The sequence below is a fragment of the Colossoma macropomum genome, unplaced genomic scaffold (genome assembly GCF_904425465.1).
Source record: "Colossoma macropomum unplaced genomic scaffold, Colossoma_macropomum, whole genome shotgun sequence".
Lineage (NCBI taxonomy): Eukaryota > Metazoa > Chordata > Actinopteri > Characiformes > Serrasalmidae > Colossoma > Colossoma macropomum.
The window spans coordinates 23,837,916-23,855,259 of NW_023494800.1; the positions used below are offsets into that span (position 1 = coordinate 23,837,916).

The window sequence follows — 17,344 nt, forward strand, 5'->3', positions numbered from 1 at the left end:
TAAAGTGTTCAATCCCTCCTCTTCCCAGCACTCTATCTAAAATAGGGCTGTACGATATGGACAGAATTGTATATTGCGATGGTATTGTTACATATTAAATATAGGCTATACAAACAGAATATCACCAACTACACACATGCATATTTTGAATGCTACATTGAAAGATTACATAGATTATATAGATTTTAAGCCTGGCAAAGAATGCTGGGGTACATGCAAATGAACATGCAAGCAAGGTACTTGTGATCTCTTTCCATTACAGAATTAAATGAACAAACTTGTCCAGAAGAACGATTTCAATGCAGCATTTTGGTGATATGTTTCTTCCCAACCAAACAAACAGAACAACTGGAGGTTAAGGTGTTACATGCAATCTGTGCACGATAGATGAAAATAATGTTATCATCAGGTAAATGTAAGCTATAGGGTAAGGCTCTGTAAAACCCACACGTGGTACTTCATAACTGATTTTGTCTAAATTTATATTAACAGCCTAGCCTTACAGACACAGACTGTCATCTAATGTGACTGTTATCACACACACAGAGGACTCACACAGCTGAAGCTGACCTGCTAGTCCTGGCAATGAGGGCAGTGGTTCAGTTTGTAAATAGGCCAAACTGCTGAGGACGCTCCACTATTCTCAGGAGGTAGCACTGGGCATTTGAATTAACCCCTTAAATGGCCAAGGCCTGCTGGTGGGCCTAAAGTTTGATTACACACTTCTATAACCTAAGAATAGCTCAGCTCAAGTCCCTGTAGTTGCTGGATAATAAGCCGTACTATGTAATAAGCTTGAGATTTTAAGGGGTTAATTACTGCACAGGCTTTCTCTGGGGCTTTACTTTATCTGGAGAGATGATTGTTTTTTAATAGTTTGATGGCAATTTTTTTTATTTTGGCAAGCTCTTTCATCTGTCTTCCTGTATTAGCTAATAACTCAAATATATATCAGTGTAGACTATTTCCAGTAATATTCATGACAATTTAAGCTCATAGACAATACAGTTTTTCCTCACATTGACCAGGGTATGGAATGTTTTGCAGCTGACCTCTTTTTGAACACAAAGCAGGAAAAGCAAGACAGATGTTTTTGTAAGCCGGTCTTTTGAAGCAGTGTGTGTCGATGCGTCGGAGATGCACTGGCTCTCTTATCTAGCAGACACACTGCGCCGTCGGGTGTGCATGTGTGTATATGGACCAGTCGGAAACATCACAGCAGAGTAATCTCAATGAGTTACATGAACACACTCTCCTGTGTGCCGTTACTGCCAGATAGACAGCCCTGCACTAGCGTCGCCATGGTAACGGCAGGGATGCTGTTAGTTGTCCTGGTGATGTACCGTGGGGAATGGAGGAAAGGGCTTGTTCTAACATGTGATGAGCAGGAGGGATGAGAGCAGGGGGACTGTGTGCATGTGAGTGCTCAACTGTGACTGTGCTGAATTAGATGCTCAAGTTGTATTGTGTGCATGTGCTCATAATGCAGAACATTGAATAAATTTGCATGTCATGTATAAGCATTTGTGTGCATGTATCAGTTTCTTTTGGTGTGTCTGTTTTTTGTACATATTCAGGCCAAAAATGTCCTTAAGCCTTCAAGAACAACGCTTTTCCGTTAATATCGATTTTCAGTGCTATAGTTGCATTTATTGCAAACATAAAGGATGTGATCTAAGAAAGCAAAGCGCTTATTATTGTTTTGTCATGACAATAATAATAAGTGCTTACCTATACAAACTGCTGAGCTCTGTATTAACTTGTGCTCTCGTTTAGAAATCACAGTGCAAATTATGAATATAAAATCATGTTGTTGCACAGCTTACCAATGAAACTAGAGCTGGGAGGTAGGAGGAGTGCCCGAGTTGACTGGTGCTTATCATTTGCAAACTTTGGCGTTTAAACAACATAACTGCATTAGGTGCAGTGTAACGTCATAATACACTGTTAAACCTCTACATGTGGGACATATGTATGATATTGTGTCCTGAAAACAAATGTGCGTGTGCGTGGCGTCCTCCTGTGATTTTGGCATAGATACTCTCACAGCAGGCTTACAGCACACTCCAGCACACAGCGGCAGATGTCTGTTGTAGCCTGTCTCGCTTTCAGATGCTTGCATTGATTTCCATTTTGTTTTGCTCCTTTCTTCCTCTCCCCCTTTTCTCTTGCTTTCTCTATTTTTTTGTTCATAGCGAGAGGAGGGGCTTCCTGTCATGAATTAGTCAATGGCTTTTGGCCTGTAGCACAAAACAGTTTCACCATGAAGGAGTCGTGTTGAATTATTAATATCTCAATTTGGGGATTTTGGGATATCCAGAAGGAATGGTTCCAGTCATCAGGAGATATGCACTAATCAGAAAAGCGCATATACACCAGAGAGCCATGTTTTTATTCTCTCTGTCTTTGATGATGTGCTGAAATCATACATGCGTTATCCTCAGGACGATCTAACATTCCCTGCACTGATGCCAGGGATTAAACGTTGTATATTTAACCCATGTTTTATGATTCTGGTCGCTCAAGGTTTTGTATTCCTGTTGCTTTCCTATACTTTTTAAATTAATTTTTATAATTATGTAATTCATTCCATTCACATTCTGTATCTGTATCATTCTGTACATTCTATATTGGCATTTTAATGTCTGCACTAGGTACAAGTGAAAATTCCTTAATGTCACAATTACCAAACCTAGGGTCTGAGGGGTTAGTATGCATGTGTCCTGGGGTTTACTCACAGCAGTGCATGAGGATGACTTGCTGTCTGCCCTGCTGGAAATCCCTTTGTCATGCTTGCTCTCCTGACAGCTGTCAGTGCTGAAGGCATGTGGGGGTTCAGAGCCCTTTCAGCTTCTTCTTCATCCTCCCAATCCTCCAGACTCTGCAGGCCAGCACCACCAGATGTCCTCTGCCTCCTCCCCCTTCTCTCTCTATACCAGTGTTGGATGTTACACAGAAAGATCAATGCATTTTCAGTAATGGTAAAAATTTTACTTCAGGTTTTTTGTTTAAACAGGCTAACTGTGTTGTGCCTATAAGCATACCAAATTGCCCACCATGATAACTGCTTGGAACTGCAGAGATGTGGCTACTATATATATTTTTTATTCAGAAACATGAACTTATCCTAAAAACAGCTAACAAAAAAGCACAGTCCTTTTCGTATGTGTTTGAAACACAGTGAGGCAGTGTCTAAATGATTTGGTTTATACATTTATCATTTGTATTTAAGTTGCATTTGAATATCAGAGATAATAAATTGAGTTTTTATTCATCAGTGTTCTCACACTACAATACCCAGCATACATTCTGCAAAATACATTATACAAAAAAGTATCCAGATAGCCAGGTACCTTGATAACATTAGCTTTTAGTTTGTTGTCCTCCTGATCAAGCTAAAAGATAATGTTAGCAAGTAATTTCTGTCATTTGCGTAATCTACTCTCTCCATTATAAGGATGATTTAAAGACAGTTACTGCAGTTATACATTGATATTGGGTCAGCAGGAGATCTTCTATACAATAAAAACCAAAGTAGTTGCTGCATTTTAAAAGTTCCTCCCTGCTTCAAGATGCATCATCAGAAGGGGATTTTCCTAGTCTTTAAACTGGAGTATCTCAGTACTCTCACTGCTGTAAGAGGCACGTAAGCATGTATACAATAGCTGTAGCTTTTTGGTCAGTGTCCCTTTAAGCAGTAACAATTTAAATATTTTTTCTGTGTTCAGTCTAATAAGTATTCTAGATTTATTGGATTTATTTTTTGCCACAGCATCATTTTGGTATTGACCATTTTGCTGCTACACTTGGTATCTGTCAAACTTGGCGTATCGTGACAGCCCTGCTGTGTACCCTCCTCAGGCACAACCAATACTTACTCTCCCACTCACCACCTTCTGCTTATTTGAGATTTGCTTTTGCGATACACCTTTTTTGGTGGAACTCATGTCCTGACAGCAAATAACATGCTGTAATTAAAAACCACACGCCCACAAACTCACGATGGCAATGTGCATTCCATTCACAGGGCTATGAGAGTAGTATGGCAGGCCCTACAGGCTGCTGAGAGACTACTTGGCAGGCAGTAAAGGCAGAAAACACAAATGTTGCTGGTTGTTGGAGTTGGTGAATTGTTGTGTAGTGGTGCAGAAGCTGCTCTACACTACTGTGTAAGGGCTCTCCTGAGTGCATCTCTGCACCATTTTGAAATGTCAGCACTTGCTCTCCCTCTCCCTCTCCCTCTCATTTCCATGCAGTAAGATGCAGCTTTTTTCTCTTTCTCACTCTATGCTGTCAATTTTTTTCTTTAATGTGCTGTCTCTCTCTTTCTCACTTGCTTGCTACCTCTCTTTCTCTCTCTCTGACCCTCATCATCTCTCTGTTACATCACTCTCTTATCTGAAAAGCTGTGCACGGTTCAGGGCTGTATAGAGTATTTGTGTGAACATCTGGCTTTAGAGCTGGAGATGAACTCTCGTCAGGACAGAGGACAGGGGTCATTTTTTTCTACCGACGGTTCGGTTTCCTCATCAAACAACAGTTTGCCGCTGTTCAATCCACAGTTTAACCGTTATACTCTTCTCACACACCTTTTCTACTTTAAGTCTCTCCTGTTTAAAATGCATGCAACCTTTTCCTTTAATGAGCCTCCGCTCCTCTCTCTCCCACTTTCTGCTGCAATTAAAACATGCTTTTTCTTCTTCGGCACATCAAAAGCAGCACGTGTGCAATGTGCTAATTATGCTGTGTGCCCATCTCTGGGCGTTCCAGTGTCGGTGCTGCCAGGTTTTTCGCTCCGAGTGAAAGCAGGTGACTCAATCTCTTCTTCCATCTATATCACACTGTGCCTTTGTTTTTTCTTTCCTTCTCTCGCTAAAACAGTCTATCAGTGGCATTTTGGATCTTTAGTCTTGTTTATTTGACATACGCAGCGACAATAGTGAAGTGAAACCAAATCAATTTCCTGTTCAGATGTCAACATTATAGACTTGGATTATACAACAAAACTGCCGTTATTTTATTATAAAGTAGTGTGCAAAAATCAAAGACCTCCCTTCATTTAATAACAAAATGGCAATTAAGTGCAAGTTATTCATTTTTCAGGAGGACGTTTCTGAGGAGATTGGATATAAAATAATCTGATTACATAAGAAAGGAGAAAATGTGAAATAAACTTAAGTTTAAAAAACAAGATTGTCCAAAACTGGAGTTAAAAAAATATAGAAAATGGGACACCTAACAGCTGTGCAAGACCACCACCAACACTCACCATCAGATAGTCCTGTCACAATTATTACATAATCACCTAATCGCAATTATTTGAGATAATCGCAGCTATTTAAACGGACTGCATTCGTCTTCCACAGTCATTGGTTGTGTTGGGTTGAGACAAACAAATGTAAAGAAAAGAAAGCAGTAAACACATTAGTTGAGAGACATCATGGGGCTTATGAAAACAAAAAGTTCCAGCTTGGTGCTCTAACATGTTTAAAGGGGAAGCACTGAGTAATGTTTGTTCATTTGTTAGCTGTTTGTTGCTAAGTCTAGCTTTTTAGCGTGCATGCAGGTGTTTTATTTTGCTTATACTGTCACACAAGGAACACAGCTTTGCTTAACTCTACACATAATTCTGTGTAACTGCAGACATTTGTGTGATTGTGCACACACAACAGTGTTCATGGTGTATTGATTCAACAGTACAACTAGTGTTAGCTACCAAGTAAACACAGATGCTGCTGGTGTTCTCAGAAAAATGAACTGGTCACCCCAGAGCCCACAGCTCATTCAGTGTGTTTGGGATTATTTGGTTCATGAGAAGCAGAAAATGCAACCAACTTCTAAGATTGAACTTTAGAGTTGCTGAAAAATATTCATGTAAATTTCTTTGAAAAACTGAAAGCAAATCTCCTAAAAAGAATGGAAGCTGTAAAAAAAACAAAGGGGGGGGCACACTAAATACTGAAACTAAATACTGAAAAATTTAGTTGTTGTGAACTTGTATTTAATGGAAATTTAAAAAATGAAGGGTGATCTCTGTAAAATTTGTTTAACATTCAATATAACAGAAGATCGTTATGACCATCTTTCCCTGTGCCTTGTAACGTTGGACGGTGTTTCAGCAGCAGGTATGAAGTGTAACGAGAACTCTCCGTTTACAAGTTCATGAGCTTTTAAAAAAAAGCTTTCTTTTCTTTTCTACCCTGGTCAAGTCAACATCATAAAGGTCATGCCCTATTTCAATGTCATCAAAAGCCACATGATCAGCATGTGACAGGCAGTGATTGAGTAATATTCCATTTGTAAACAAAAAGGCCCGATTGCTGCCACAAGGCAGTCAGTTTTTGATACTGCTACGTCAGAGGTCACTGAGCAGCAGTGCTAAAAGACCACATACATTATAATACAGGAATATGTACTTTCAAGGGAACAATAGTTTGTTACAAGAGGAGGCAAACAGGAGACCTCAAGGTTTCCGAAAGTTTCTAAACAGTCTTGCATTCCTGGGAAGAACCATCGAGCCAAGTTCTGTTGCAAGAACAAACACAAGAACAGAGAACAAAAATGCTTTTGTATAAAACATCTAAATAGAATGTGATATTACTGCTTATCTGAAAAATATGTTGTTTTGCAATACTAAAATAAAGCCAAAGGCTAACTCACACCAGCTCATTATTTCACTGATGCAGCCTCTAAGGACAGATGTTAGATTAAATTGAAAGTTTTATAATTGCCTTTTCCATGTAGCACAGTTTGTAGCTTCAAGAACAATGTCGTCTCCTCCTCCATCTCATTATCACATGGAGTTACTGGACTTTTAATTACCTCTCTTTGGCCTTGGCCAGACCCCAATCGATGTGCTTAGTATTTTGGGTTTGGTCTTCGAGTCAGATCAAGAACACATCCAGGATTTCAACCACACTCCATACACCAGTTTTTCAGGATTTGCAGTTTGAACTTGACTGGGGGAAGATGAGGTCAAGGGAGTTTACGAGAACCCAAAAACACACTACGACTGAGAAACGCCTACATTGTAGAAACCTACTAATTAAGAAAAGTGTAACTGTTAGCACTGCTACTCAACATTTTATAAAGACACGGATGTCACACAGCTACACTTACTTTTTTGCTTAAAGATGAGGCAGTAGCCTTTCTTCTCCTTTTCTTGCCTCCTTTGCCTTCATAAAAACAGATTAGTCTTATAAACAAGGAATGAATCGGCTAGCACTAGCTAGCGTGAGCTAAACCTAACCTTACTAGTTACTAAACTGTATGAAAACAAATTAAAATAATACACCACACTGCACTTATCTACACCATAAACGTCTACACTTGTAGATAAGTCAGTCAAGCAATGCTTGTCTTCTAGTCTTGAGAGTGGAAATATTAGCTTACAACCGCTCGTTTTGTATCCGCTAACAAAAATGCTAGCTAACAACATTAGCTTAGCGACTGTGCAAACCTACCAAATTCTAAAAATAGCGATTAACACATCAAAACACACGCTGGTTTACAGCATAACGTACTTGGTTATGGTTTAAAAGTGCTTATTGACTCTATCCTCACCTTGTTGGGCAGTAAATAAATAAATGGTGAGCTAGCCTCGGCTGCTTACTCTAAGGCTCCGAAGGATGAACGGCCAGAAGCTGGAATAAGCGCACATGACTCACAGCTGCCCTCTAGCGGCGCGGACACACACGTTCATTCTGAAATCGTGACTCGGCCGCTCAGGAGCGCTCACGGGCTCGGAATCGCTGTTTTCAGTGAAATAAAGCCGATTTGATAGCAGACACGTATAAAACGATTCTGTGCTGGAAGTGCTGGTCCTGTTCGACTAAACTGCAGATAATTAGTAGGACACTAGAAAGCTGTAATTCCAAAATCACTGAGAACGCTGTATGAATTAAGTAATAAAAATATTTAGAATTCATATTTCAGGATGGAGATCAAATCTAATCAGATAACGTGACAAAATAATAATGTGTGAAAACACTTGTTTGCAAATAGTTGATAATGTTTAAATCCTTTTATGTAAAAAGGTTATTTTATGTAAACAAGTTTCTCCCAGTACATTAGCGCATTAGCGTTCTGCTTGTAGTCACTTTCTATATTCATATTTTTAGTTATGTACTGTACAATAACCCATACAGAGAGGATTTATATATAACACTATAAACTATTTGCCAAAAAGTATTTTTAGATGTTATTTTTAAGAATTCTGTGAACAGGAAGTGAAAAAAAGATTTCATATAAATATATATCTATATGTGTGTATATGTATGTATATATATATGTGTGTGTGTGTGTGTGTGTGTGTTCACACTGCTTCCGTAGAGAAACTGAACACTTGAGCTCTGGCTAGTCGTGACGGTGCTGCTGTTTCAGCTCTTCCGAAATGAATCTTTAATGGCATCTTGTTCACTTTCAAATCAGCTGCATCACAGAACAATTCAATTAGTGCCTAAAAGATTTGGTAAGATGGGCCTGTTTAAAAGAGAGGAACTTTTCCTGTTCTGTTTGTGTCCGTCTCCTTTAATACAATCACATCGCGGGGCATCAGAGATTTTAATTAGATAGATTCTTTGGAGGCAGGTCATTCTGCTGAGCTGTGCTGTTTACATGGAGGTGCAGTAAAGTGAATTACAGTATGATGGCAGAGGTGTGTGTGCCTGTTTGTTCCAGTTGTTGGGTAGTCAGCATGTAAAAGTTTGCTTGCTTGCAAAGCAACAGCTGTTTTATAGTCAGTAAAATCTAATTTGTGTTTAAAAGCTGTAAAAAACTCAGCCAGTGAAGGTTAGATTTGATACTCAGCTTTAAACGATGTATCGTAAAACATACAACATTGATATTTGTCCATATAGGTTTGTTTCAAATTGCCTTCTAGTGAACACCTTTGCTCTGGTCCTGCTGTTGGATGTGTGGGATTGCACTCAAAATAATAACCTGATTTCATCAGTCTATGAAATCAGGTTATTATTTCAGCAACAGGGTGGACGCTCATGCATTTGTCCTTGGAGGCCCTCCAATAATGAATAACATCAGTAAGTACTTTTCCTTCCTCTTACGCTTTCACTGCAATGGTCAATTCACTGAGCACCAGTGGGGCTTGACCTGGTTACCATGTGGATTCATATTAAACTAATGGAAAACTAACCGTTACAGTTTTATGCACTACATGTTGATAAATAGTAGGTTGGATGCGGTATTGTGGGACACAAGGTAAGATGGAGTATTGTGTTGGGTAATATTGGACATGCATGTCACAGGCCTTGAATGACAAAGCCATTCTTTTATTACATTTCCCCCTATTTGCAGTGCATCTCAGTTGGAAAGAGTACATAAGTGACATCAGCTACAATTGAATAAAACGTCCCTTCTTACCTGAATATCTGAATACTCCCTGTTTTATCCCTTACAAATGCTGTACAAGTGCAGATAATACCTGCTCTGCTGAAAGGGACATATGCAACCACTCAGACAAGAAATGCCTCATTTTTCATTAATACAAGATGTATTTGGCATGTGGTTTTAGTTTGCAACACTGTAGGCAATACTTGGGAAATGTTTGATTGCTTTGGCTTCCTGGAAAAAAAAACGCTCCGTCACGGATATAGGACAGATTGGACACGGCGACCCTCTGAGAGACAATCGGATTAGTAGATGATGCTTAGGCAAACGGCGGAGTAATTGTAGATGACATGGTCGAAAATGAGTTGGGAGGCACCGAATGGAACTAATTTTCGAGCTGCCAGTTTGACTGGTCCCTTGTTCCTTCCTCTCACCGTGGCTCCTGTTCGTACGCACCTCCGTGTCCGTGGCGTAATTAGTAACGAGAAAAGATGAATACCCTGCCGGTCAAAAGTTTGGGAAGACCTAGCTTTTCGAAAATGTATAACTGTTTTATACATAACATACTTAACTGTTTAGAATACAAATGAGCATGTTCTGTTTGCAGTAACTTAACACATTAAAGACCACGTAGGATAATTCTGAGAGAAACAGAAGACTATTTGTGACAGTGCTGCCATAGGAATAATGCTTATCCCCCTCACTTTCAAGAATAGAGGTCCTAAATGGGCCTTGACTTGTGTTGTTAGATTGCAAGACTGTAGGCAATACTTGGGAAAGGTTTGATTGCTTTGGCTTCCTTGCTTAGTCGTTAATGTGTTAAGTCTGTCTTGGATGTGTGGTTCCATGAAAAAAATCATTGAATTGATTGACCATTATATGGTGGTTCTTTTAACTTTAATATGGTTTTAACTTTATTTTACAAACATGCTTGTTTAAAGAACCGTCCAACAAGACGTTCTTTAGGGCAACAGTTCTCAAACTTTTGTACTCTGTGGATAGTAGGTGCCACTGTGGCCACCCTCGGCCCTGTTTAATGACGTTATATGTTATTTGGTGAATGAGGTATGACTGTGAATTGTGATTGATTGGCACATTTCATTTCAATAGTGCTTAATAATATCTTTCATTTTTAAACAAGCACCATATTTTTAAATATGACAGAAGCAGATTGAATAAACTGACAAAATGAAAACTTTCTAAGTAGAGATACAACTTCTGAGACTTTTCTGCGACCCCCTTGACGCCTCCCTGGAGTCCCCCAGGGGGCCACAGCTCCCAGTTTGAGAACTACTGCTTTAGGTAGCCAGAAGAGGTTCTTCTGTGGCTTTTGGCCAGCTTTATTTTTTAAGAGTATTGTTCTGATGTCAGCACACACAGACCTTTCAGCTGCTTACTGCTTTAAGGCTGAAGCAAAAAAGTGGCTATTTACTGCCATTTATTCTGCTGTGTTGATACATTTTTGTAGCATTTATTTTGATATCTAAAGAATCTGATATAACAAATCTGAACATTTGCGGATTTTTATTCAGTTTGTGTAAAAAAACGACTTTTTTACAAAAGAAAAAAATCACATGAATGGGAATAGAAGTCACACATGATACGCATTTTATCATTATTCTGATTAAACCATTTAATAGTAAGTGCTTACTGATCTGAATTGTGCTCTGAATGAGCTTGCCTGGGGAAAACAGTGCATCCAACAAGCAAGAAAGCTTTGTGCATCTTTTATACAGTGATAGAAAACATGGTAGCACAAAGAAAGCTCAGATTTTACACGTTTTACTCTGGTCAACGTGGGCGTTCATGCACCGTAATTCCTCTGGCATCAAATTTAAAGTAGTTGAAGTTCTCAGAATTGATCTCCAGCAGGACACTTGGTTTGACAGGTTTAAAGCACCTCTGAGCCAAAAGATTTACACTATATGTTTTTATCAATAGTTTTTGTTGCAGAAACAAAGAACATCAAATGATTTATTAAAACCCTTTCATCATACTAAGGAAGAGTGTTCAGAGTGAAATACAGGCCTACCCCAAGTCTTACCTTTTGTATGTTAACAAAACATTAAAAATCAAACATCATTCTCAAAATTCCCAAACTTTTCAGAGACGGTGTATTTTCTCGCACAGTTCACGTCTCCATCCTCGCTCATGTCTTTTCAGTGGCAGGTCTGAAGTGTTGCTGCAGCTTCGTAGAGGGGCATCTCTAAAGCTTACTGTGTAGTAGGGAACAGACTAATTAGCGTGGCTATTGAGAGCTTGTTAGCATCATTCCCACCCTGTGACACAATGGAGGAGGCCCCCCGCTCGCTGGCCTGCACATACTGGCGCCCCCTCAGCCGCACTCTGGGCCCACCGCCGTTCTGAGCTGCATTTCTAGGTCATGAGAGTCTTTTATGAATAATAAAAAGAGTCTGCTTTAAAGAGGAATTATTTATAGCGCTACAACAGAAAATGCTGCCCCTCCTTCTGTCTTTATCTCTCTCTCACATTCTCTATCCTGCTCGCCAAGTTGCCGTTCTTCATCTCCCGTATTGTTTTTTATAATAGTTTCCCCGTATCTTTTGGCTCACATTCACCTCTGCCGTTCTCTCTTTCGCTAACGTTCTCTCGTGTTTGGTTTTCCTCATGGCTTCTTCAGCCGGTCGCCCTGCTGGGCGCTGGCCATGATGACTGCAGGACAGACCAGGAATGAGCTAATGGTTGACTCAGGCTGAGGGCCTGATGGGAAGGGTCATATTTGGTTGGTGAGAGAGGCTCCCCCCTCAGGGCCATGGCTGCAGATGATTAACAAGGTAGAGAGGAAGGAGCCAGGACAAGGTGAGGCAGGAGGAACAGATTAATTCAGTACCACAGGGGACTGTTTGGGCCGAGCAGAAGGTTATTTTTGTGGTTGAAGAGGTCACAACAGCACTTTAGTTTTGCACGCTTTTGTGGCTTGATGTAACTTCCAAATTTTTACCGTATTTCCAAGTCATGCAGTTGGTGATCAGCATGCTAAAAGTATGTGGAATTTATTTCAACACTCTCATAACTACATATCTTACATATTAGTTTCATAGTAGTTACTGAAGAATTTACTGAATCATTCTATAAAATTTTACTATAAATTCCTGAATACTTTATAGTATATTTTGAAAATGAAGTCTTGATATTATCAACTGTATAATAAGCTTCTTCACCTACAGGATTTGGGGGTTGCAACATGTTACCCCAATGCTAAAATTTGTTGCAACAATGGACAGTTTAACCTGTATTTTTCTGAAGAGCTGGTGACTGAAAACTTCTTTTTTTTAAAAAAAGATTTGTAAAGATTTCATAGGTTAATACAGATACTGATTTTAGGGGGCTGATAATATGATATATAAAAAATTACATTTTAGATTTTGATTTTACTCCAGTAGTTTTAGTTAAATATGATGGATATGATTGTTTAGACTGCAGTGACTGTCATTCTCTTACTTTCCTTCATTTTCATTAGTTCATGTGTTTTATGATAAGTGATATTTTGTCTTGTTATTCTCATGTTAAAGTTACTGCGATAAGTGACATAACAGTATGTCATAATACCGCTTACTTAAAAAACTTAAAACTTAAAAAACACGGAATAAATATGGAATAAAAGTCATTATATTCGTATCTTTTGATAGTATTTTTAAATGTGGCACTACTTTGTCTCTTCCAGTGTCAGATTTCAGAAAAATATAAATCATATCAAATTGTGTATCATGAGAAGTTTAAAGTGTTGTGATATTACATTTTGGTCATATTGCCCACCTCTGTGTTAAGGATTATTTGGATGCATTTTAAAGATTTTGTTATTTTAACTATTTGCTAGTTCAGCTTGTATTGCTGTCGTCAGGAGATGGAAGTTTCATTCCCAGTGAGGCTGCAACCAAAACAGAAGCTCATTATCAAGACCGATAAAACTCTGAATGGTTGCATTCAATCTGAATTGTATCAGTCAACCGATATATCAGTCGGGTTTTACCACCTACTCTGCAGTATGGATATATGTGATCTTCACTGTTTACTATAGCACTGACTATTTATTAGATCTTTGGCTTTATTTTTAACTAAAGACTATGAGAGTGAAGTATTGGTGGAGTTGACCTATCCATGCTCCATCCCCAAATGCGCTCTTAACTGTTGCAAGGCTGGTCAAGCACTACAGAGAATTACAAAAAACCAATTCAACCTAATCAGGAAGCATAACATCACAGTGTTAGATTGGGTGTAATTGAGCTGATGTTGGTGGCAAAGTCTATGTCGATAGCTATAAAATTAGCCAATGAAAGCCTGCCTTCAATCAGCTAAAACAACATAGTCCGGCATGGTAGGGTAGCATTTTGAACCGGAACCTCAGCGTTATGCAGTAACTCTGTAAGCAGTGGTCTGATGAATAATTTAGGTAGTGCACTACAAAATTAGATTTTTTTTTTTGTGAAGGTTGTCTGACAATTGCTACAAAAGAATACATTTGTTCTGCAGAGCACGGATATGTTCATCAAAAGATCTGAAAATATCAACCCTACTCTGCCGATGTCACGCCCCTTGCACACTTACCTCACTGACTGAGTGAAGGGGATTCGACCCCACATCCACCTGAAGTGCATGTCCAGAATAATTCCATTGACCTTCTCCTGACGCCCTCCTCCCAGCCTCCATTTTCTTTCAGACCACCATCTGCCCAGGCTCTTTACTTGCTGGAGATGACAGCACCACCCAGCTGCTTGGCTGCCCTTTTCTCCTTGGCTACTGCCAGGTATAGTCAACCACCTGCAGGAGCCCATGTCCCCATGTTCTGATTTTTCCAAGGATTCTTTGTCATGACGTGATGTTCCACAGGAGGGCAGTGGCCCTACCCCTCTCACGCATGATGAGCTGGACCTTTCCATGTTGCCATTTTTAAGCCTCTCAGTGGAATAGAGACAGGCTGCAGGATGGTGGCAGTTCGCCGCCCCTCCATGTTGGAGCTTGTCATTTGTCAGCAGCCAAATCCCCTGCTGGCATCGCCTGTATTCTCCCTGTGGCCTCTCGGAGAGGAGAGAGCAGGGTGAGCAGGCAGAGACAGATTTAACTAACATCAACCAACTCCCTGTCAGTCCAGAAAAACACTGCATTTGAAAGACACCACATCCTTACAAACAATGTAAGGATATAAATCTCTGACCCATCAACGATTCCATTTAATTATGATTCTTTAGAAAACAATTCAGTTCACCATGAAAGCTTAAATTTCACCACTATTTAATTTGTTTTGATTATTTTAGTACAGAGTTATTAAAAAGAACCATGCAAATGTGAGGTGAAAGAATTTACACGGGAGTGAAATCTAAATAATAAAAGCAATACATCCTAATAGCTTTTTTAAGGGTTTTTTAAAATACCAAACAAAAAAAGATTTTTACCCAATTTTATCATGGCCAGTTCCACCTGCTAGCTAAGTCGCCACTGTCACACAATGCTACCAAGCTGGGAAGATGAAGGTTACCATGAGCTTAAAGATATCCTAGATATGTGAAGGCAGGTCTTTTCAAACGGTAACATTAACATCAATGGACAGCTCAACGCGCTTGGAGGAGAACACTAACTGCCAAATCTGTTACATCAGTTAACAGATGCCCACATTGTCTAGCATTACACTGAGTGATAGGAGGTGAAGGAGGGCCGTCCCTACCCACCCAATGAGACGGCGAGGCCAAATATTTTCTATTGGACTTCCGACTGCAGAGCTTGAAATCCTGACAATAGGACCAACAATTGGACAGTTGTGCTACTTGGAAGCTCCATATATTCATTAAAATTATAATAAATTATAACATATTTTAACGTGGCAAAATCAACGCAGTTCAGACCAATGCATTATGCCCCTGAATTCTTATGAACACTGTAGATTGTATCACAGCATGCTAGATTTCTGGGAGCTTGAGAAACTGTTTTACTTATACATTATGTATCATACATCAGTACAAATGCATATCTATGTATATTTATGCTGCAATGATGCATCAAAAAACATACAAGCAGGGCTAACCCAGTTCTGCTATGCAGTCTGCATCGTGTAGATGTATGCAAAAACCCTGCTTATCAGTAGAACCAGGGAGGTGGAGGGAGCCATTTGCATTCCGCACCGCTTCATACTGTTGCTTATGGCATTAGACCTTCTGTTCTTGCATTTGTTGTTCTCAGTAGCGTAGCACCACACTCCCACTCGTTTTATCACCGTGATGGGAGAACAAGATTAGCTGACGCCAGAATATGCTCGTATTTACCTCCGTGAAAGACATCAGAAACGTCAAAGCTGTGCTAGGCTGCATCTCATCAGAACAGTCATGCTTTGTTAATATCTCTGTAAATTTGTGTGGCTGTATGGGATTGTGATTGGAGTGACTCTTTAGCTGAGTGTCCATGTGGTCCTAAAAACAGCAATGGTAGAACGCTAACAAGTGCCACCGTGCTGTATCACGCCCTCCCACGCAACGCTCTCCAATGACAGACGATAATGCCATTTTCTCCTCTGAGCCAACAGCACCCTTGACCTAAAGTGTACTGCTTTTGCCCTCGGTGGAGAGTGCATTCCAGTCTGCTCTTCTCTGCAGCTACAAATCTCTGAGCCTTTTAGCCAAGCAGAGAATGCCACAATGCTGGGTCACTTTGTGCTTGGAAATGTTCTGGAAAAAGTTTAGATGAGCCACTGCCTGGAGAGTCAGTGTTCTGTGAGCAGTTGTGTTGTATTCCCTGCTAGAAAAACCAGCATAGACCAGCATGGTTGGTCACCAGCATATATTGTGTTTTGGAAGCTGGTGTGCTGGTCAGCAGCAATTAAAGTTCATATGCTAGTGACCAGTAAAAACAGCACATGCTGTGTTTTGGATGCAGCAATGGAAGTTGACGTGGTGGTCTGGAATATGTTGTGTTTGGGATGCAGGTATACTGGTCAGTCAGCATGACTGTGGTGGGTGACCAGCTAAGCCAGCACCAAAACAGCACTAGACCAGCATAAACCAGCTTAGACCATGCAATTCATGCCGGTCTATGCTGTTTTTTTTTTTTTTAAGCAGGGTTGTGTTTTTAGCAATTTGGCTGCGTTATTTTCTTTTACTCAGTGGCTTCCAGCTGGTCAGTTAAATATGGAAAAAATCTAATTTCCAGAATTTTCCCCTTAGCCCAACTATAGTCATTCAGCCAACACGTTTGATGTCTGAGGTTTGCTTCTTTAGTTTTAGTGGAGCTACAAAGAAAGTGTATATCCACAAACTTCAGAAGCAAACAGCAGACACTAAACTTGGTCAGTCGACTACATTTGCGCTTAGGGGCCAATTGTGTAAGAAACTGTAAAAAATTAAATAATTAGTCATAACTAAAAGTTTTGCCTTCTCTCTGTGCTCTTCAGGGCCCTGTACACATATGAAGACAACAGCAATGATCTGATACTGGCGTCATCAGGAGGTAAGTGGTTTCCAACAGTAATTTACCTTAATGTAGATGTTCCAGTGATCCATAACTCTGTCGTGGTGATTGATAACACTAATTTGCCACATCATAATTATCATAATTGTGGCTGCCATTAGGAATCCATTCTGCATAGTGATAGAGGATAGCCTACATAAACCTGAAATGATTGCACTCAGTGGCCACTGTCTGTTGTCAATAGCCGAAGGAATTAGAGTTTACCCTTCGAACCATATTCGATCATGCTGCCATTTTCCCTGCAAATGCCACCTCATTATCTGTGTTGTGGTCTATCAGATCAAACTGTGTGGAGCCTCATCTTTTCCTTTCAGTACATGAAGAGCAAACCTGTAATTTAGCAATAATGACTTTAATGGCTCAGTGCCTGGAGTTGAACAGGGCAAAGCCGGTGAGATCCAAGGCCACCGTTCCGAATAAGGCATATTGTTGTCAGCAGGGAAGACGGTTCGAGTGAGATTGCACCACAGTTGAGATCCATTCATTATTTCAAGTGAGCCGATAACAGATGCTTATTTGTTTCAGT

The 17,344-nt window shown here is 39.9% G+C and overlaps 1 protein-coding gene across 4 annotated transcripts in view; it reads left to right on the top strand.

The window, feature by feature from the left end:
* dbn1 (drebrin 1) overlaps nt 1-17,344 on the top strand; it is an 83,197-nt gene that overhangs the window by 36,195 nt on the left and 29,658 nt on the right. For 3 of the 4 annotated variants that reach the window (XM_036587448.1, XM_036587449.1, XM_036587450.1), the window contains exon 2: nt 16,742-16,797. In XM_036587448.1, the coding sequence (XP_036443341.1) occupies nt 16,742-16,797 (56 nt within the window). Of the gene's footprint in view, nt 1-12,118; nt 12,349-16,741; nt 16,798-17,344 lie in introns of those variants that run through there. The other variant, XM_036587451.1, reaches the window with a different exon arrangement.